Raw genomic sequence first — 5,434 nt, 5'->3', positions numbered from 1 at the left:
AACAAACAAAAACACAATATTTTCAGTCCCGCTCAGTCTTCTTCAAAACATTTTTTACTGTAAATTTCCATCGTCTATTGAGTTGACTTCTTATTTAATACATTCTTCCTCCTACCTGGAGGTACCAATTCAGGGAGCTGCTTGTCTCAGTACTTAAGCCTGACTTTATTGTCCTCCTACACCTATGCTGTGCTTACTGTCCGTCAGCCTGAAAGGGTTTTGGCCTTTGCTAGTGATCAGGAACTGCACCTTTCCCACCCCCCGGGTTTGGTAAAAGGCAATGCCCAGAACCTGCTTGTTTTGCTTCAAGAACCCCACATCAGGGACATTGTAGCAGGTCCTTAGTGGGAGTCCATGCAGTCTGAGGCTGGGAGGGCAAGAGGAGAGAAAGGGTCACCGTAATACCCCCTGCCATTGCCTATACAGCCAGTAACTGGTGAAAGCAGTAATGTAATAAAGACCTCCTATTTCACAGAAGCTTCCTAGGGCCACGTGTGGTCTCCAGGGCAGGAGAGCAGCCCTTCAGCCTGGAAAGACCCCAGCGCCTCTTGGCTGAGATGCGGCCAAGCCCTCGGCAAGCTGATGGAGTGTAGATTCAGGCTGTGGAGGAGAGGGCTTCTCCTGCTGTCTTTGTTTCCGTTTCTAATGAAGAAGTCACGCTATTTCCACGACTGCTCCTGCTGCATAGCTGGGTCGCAAAGAGTTAAAATGAAGAGCAGCATGTGCACTTTTAAAACTACATGCGACAAAGTCCGGAGCTTGAAGTCCGGGTCCCTTCATCCCCATCCTCCCCGCCGCCCTCCTCCCCCCAGCTTCCAGCAATCATTTATTATAAAGGGGTTTTATGATACAAATTTGATAATCTCCCATACACATTGGCACTGTTCTAATTGGAGTTGTAAGCCCATAAAATTCAAACCCTTTGTTTTCATGAAGGCCACAAGGTTTTAAAAGATACTATTGTACCGCCTAAAACCCATAAAATTGTCACTAGGGACTGATTAAACAGTCCTGAATTGAAACAGTGCGGATTTTGTCTAGGTCCTTTTCAAGCACAACAATGCTCTTTTCAACTCCCAAGACAAAAGAAGGTTTAAGGAGCGATTCTCTGGGAGATTCTTCTAAGATAACCCCATCCATATGGGAGACAAGGTGGCCAGCAGCTGAGACAAAAAAAAAAAAAAAAAAAAAAAGAGGGAAAAAGAGAAAAAAGATTTCGGATGGCAGGAGGAAAAATAAAAGGAAGAGGGGAAAGACAACAACAACAATAAAAAAAACAGGTGACACGGAGGCTGTATTCCCCCGTGTCCGAAGCGCGGCCCGGCCCGCATCCCCCTTGGCACCTGGTGCCCCGGCCGAGCGTGGCGGTGGGACAGTGCTGGGAGGGGATTTGGATGGGAGGACCCCGCGGTTCCATCCTGCAGCTGGGTCTCATCCTCCGGCACGGGGCCAGGGGCGACTCCGAGCCGCCGCAGGACCTCACGGAAGGGATGCGGCCGTGGGGAAGCAGGGTTAGGAGCCACCAAGCATCCCCGCGAAGCGCCTCGCATCCCTGCCTGCGGGAGCTGCCCGGGATGCGGTCACTGCACGGCACATCCCAGGGGCAAATCTGGGCCGAGTTGCTGTGTCCCGGGAAAAACAAACCAAACCAAAACAACAACAACAAAAAAAGCTTCTGCGGGTCCCGCTTCTCGACAACATTTCCTCGACGAACATCAATCCCCGCGGGGTCTTCACCCGCAGATATTCCCTCCGGGTTCTTGGTCTGCGGCTCCCGCCAGAGGGGTGGATGCTGTGAGTCTAGTCCATAATTGAAGGAGACCTGGTTTTTCTATTTTTATTTATTTTTATTTTTTTATTATTTTTGAGGGGTTTTCCCCATTCACAGTTAGCAGGACTATTATATGACTATTTTTTTCCCCAAATAATAAAATCAATAGTTCGTCCAAGCGTCTCAAAACCCAACTCTCAGGCCGTTAAAAGTCTTCACTGTTTTCTCTTGGCCATCCTTCCCCAGCCGATTTGCAACAGATGCGCACCAACGGGAAAATTTGCTTACTCCTGGCCTTAGAGGCTCTGAAAAAGACAGCAAGCAGCTGCTGCTCTGCCGGAGCCAGCGGCCCCGGGCCCGCATCGCAAACGGCACCTGCAGTACCGTAGGGTGCTCGCCCCAATTTCTTTTCTCCCTTTGTTGGCTTATGTGGGTAAAATAGAGGAAATCGTGGGTGAAATTCCGCTGGCAAGAGAAGCTTTTACGGCGCAAGAGGTAATCCAAAGCGAAAGCCCTAATCGTCAAAAATACACTTCGCCGCCGGGAAAAAAAAATAAAAATATTTCGTCCCAAATCATTTTATTAGTCACCGGAAGAATAAACTATCTGCAAATAAACTAGGTCGCTAGGATCATTATTATTATTTTTTATCAGGGAACCCTCTCAGAAAGAAACAGGGGGAGCGGAGGTTTTACAAAAGCCGTGCCCGGGCCCCGTGCCCCCGGGCGAGCCGGCGGAGGAGCGGGCAGCCCAGGCGCCCTCGGGATGAGTCCGGCCCGGAGGGCGAGGCGCCGCTGTCACCAGCTCCAGGAGACGACGGCGGGGTGCGCTAAGTGCTGGTACGCGGGGAAGACGCCCAGGGCGGGCGGGCAGGCTTGGTAGCCCTGGACGGAGAGGGCGGCCTGGGCGCTGCAGCCCGCCAGGGCGCAGCCCAGCTTGGGGCGGGCGGCGGGCGGCGGGGGGCTGGCGGGGCAGCCCCGGCACGGCTCCCCGTCCCGCACCAGCACCGGCACCGGCACCAGCAGCCGGCGCAACAGGGCGGGCGGGCGCGGCGGCGGAGGGCTGCCGGGCCCCTCGCTGCGCGCCCGCTTCATCTTGTAGCGATGGTTTTGGAACCAGATCTTCACCTGGGTGGGCGTGAGGCTGAGCAGGCGGGCCAGCTGCTCCCGCTCCGGTGCCGAGAGGTAGCGCTGCTGCCGGAACCGCCGCTCCAGCTCCAGCGTCTGCGCCTTGGAGAAGAGCACCCGCCGCTTCTTTTTCTTCTCGGCCTCCGAGCCGCGGGCGGGGAGCGGCCTTTGGGTGGAGTCGGGCAGGCTCAGCTCCGGGCCGCTCTCGTCGGAGGCTGGGGACAGCGAGGGGTTAGAGACAGGGGGTCCCCGAGGCCGCCTCGCCCCCCGCGGGGACAGCCCCGGCCGGGCTAATCCCGGTGGCAGGGAAGAGGTCGGGGCTAACCCCCCGAGCGGGATGAACCCACTACCCCTGCGCGCAGCCCCGCACGGCCGAGGGGCTGGCGGGGGCTGGCCCGGGGCTAACGCGGAGGCTCGGGCCGCCAAGTCGGTGAACCGCCGCTTTTCTCCGGCTGCTCCATCACCTCCGCGTGTAACTAAGCCCGGTGGGGATCCTCCGTCCGGCCAGCGGACGGGCTCTCCCCTTACCACACGCCTGTATGAAGCGCTGTACTGCTGCGGCACGATATGGGGGAGGGGGGGGGGAATAAGGGAAACGTGCCGCCTAGCCGGGGGCTTGAGCCGGAGGCTGCTCTCCTCCGCGGTGGGAAACGCGTGGAAGGACGCGGTCGCGCCCAGGGCGCGCTCCGTGGCGGCCCGGGGAGGTGAGGCACTGGGCGTGTGCTTTCCTCTAGGGTACGTGGGATGACCTGAAAACCCTCCAGCGCAACAAGGCAGGGTTTGTTGCAACAGTGAAACAGGAAAAAAAAAAAAAAAAAAAGGAAAAAAAAAGGAATCCGAGAAGCGAGCTTAAACGATAAATGCAGAGAGACGGGCGGACACAGCCTGAGGTTTAGCTTTCTGCCACAGCCGGGAACATGCACAGACCTAGGGGAGAATATCTTTTCTCTCTTAAGCTCGTGGCTGGGATGTTCCTGCTGTTTCATTGTTGCAATTCAGTAATATTCTATAAAATTCCCAGCCTGGATTCCCCCGATCCTGTAGGCTACGCACGCTGGCAATTCGCTTCTTCGCATCTTCCCCAAAGGAACGGGGGAACAAATAAAAGAGAGCTGCATGGAGATGGCGAACTCCTGTCCGTTTCATACTCACAGGGATAATGATTTCTGTCTGTTTCTATCCACCCTCCGTACGACGAGCCGGCGTAGTTCTCCGCTGAGTGGTGGTGGTCGGAGGCTTGCTTTATGCTATGTGCATCCTGCTCTGGTAAATCCAAAATGCTCCTCACTGTAAAACTGATCCTGCCAGATGTGGCCATGGTAGGTTGTGCCCACACCCCCAAAAAATATCTTCCCAAAGCTCCAAACCCCCTCCCTTAAAAACTGAGAGGAAAGGACTGCGCCCAGTTACTGGGGAATCTCCGGGCTCAAGAGGACCTTCCCTTCCATCGCCACCTAACCCCAAATATTAGTGTCGTTTACAGAGGTGTCCTGTTTATATAAACAGTCCTCCCCACTGCAAACACTGCCTGCTTTCAAACCGTCCCTGTCTATAGGATGCTAAGTACCTGAATTAGTCAAGTGCTAAAGCCCTAATGGGAGTAGGTGTAACCCCCCCCTCCCGCCACCCCCATGAGAGAATAACCCGTTACCTCCCAAAGACAGCAGGAAACAGGCTTCATCATTACATATTCTGTCTGATTAGCCAAAAGTGGGGACAGATAATGGTAATTGTTAGCAGTGAATAACATCTTGGGTGGCATGTGGATGACCAACAACCACCCCCCTCCATCCGCCACCAAAGCCACCAGCGTCCCTTCTATCCGCAGACAAAGTGAATCCTCCCAGGACATCCGCAGAGCCTGCCGAGAGCCTCCTCCCTGCTTCTCCCTCTTTATTCCTCTCCCCCCCCCCCCTTTCCCTCTCTTTAAACCTGGAAGGAATTTAAGTTGTTATTTGTTTTATTTTGCCGGGCTGTTTGCTGTGCTACCTCCACTTCTCCCCTTGCCATTGACAGGTTTCCGACCCTCAGCCCAGGATTTTTCACACCTCGGCGGTGCCCTCCGCGGGGAAGGCTGGTGTTTGTGTGTGTGTGTGCGTTCAGGGGATGGGAGCTCCGTTTTTGTTGCCTCTGCGGAGCATGTTGTGGGTGTAAGGTGCACCTTTTTCTCGAGGAGGGTACTGGGGTGAGCTTGGCTGCGGAAACACGGGGGACCCGATGCGTTCGGTCCGTGAGTGAAAGCCGGGGTGGTGGAGATTTTGTTAGCATCGCTTTGCGTTGCGCTAACCCAAAGAACATCCCCTCGGGCGCTGTGTGTGAGGGACTGAAACGATTCCAGCTGGGAGAGAGGGAGAAAAGATCAAACGCGGCGCGTTTATTTATCCGCGCGTCTCGCGTCCCCGCCGAGCGCCGCTTCATCTGCCAAAAGCAGGAGCAACCAAACCCGGCGCCCCGGATCACCCCTTTTTATTTTCTGCTCCTGGCAGGAGGGGTGCGGCCGGCGGAGGGGACAGCCCTGGCGGCATCACCTCCGCGG

At 55.5% G+C, this 5,434-nt stretch overlaps 1 protein-coding gene across 1 annotated transcript; it reads right to left on the bottom strand.

Moving 5' to 3' along the window:
* Positions 1-1,654: 1,654 nt before the first annotated feature.
* NKX2-8 (NK2 homeobox 8) lies at positions 1,655-4,514 on the bottom strand. Its single transcript, XM_027458795.3, has 2 exons — positions 4,051-4,514; positions 1,655-3,113 (listed from the first exon to the last, which is right to left on the bottom strand). The coding sequence occupies exons 1-2, from the start codon at positions 4,214-4,216 to the stop codon at positions 2,569-2,571; spliced, it is 711 nt and encodes a 236-aa protein (XP_027314596.1). The 5' UTR covers positions 4,217-4,514; the 3' UTR covers positions 1,655-2,568.
* Between the last annotated feature and the right edge of the window lie 920 nt (positions 4,515-5,434).

Source organism: Anas platyrhynchos, chromosome 5 (genome assembly GCF_047663525.1).
Source record: "Anas platyrhynchos isolate ZD024472 breed Pekin duck chromosome 5, IASCAAS_PekinDuck_T2T, whole genome shotgun sequence".
NCBI classification, from domain to species: domain Eukaryota; kingdom Metazoa; phylum Chordata; class Aves; order Anseriformes; family Anatidae; genus Anas; species Anas platyrhynchos.
This window is presented reverse-complemented; position numbering and strand designations above follow the sequence as displayed.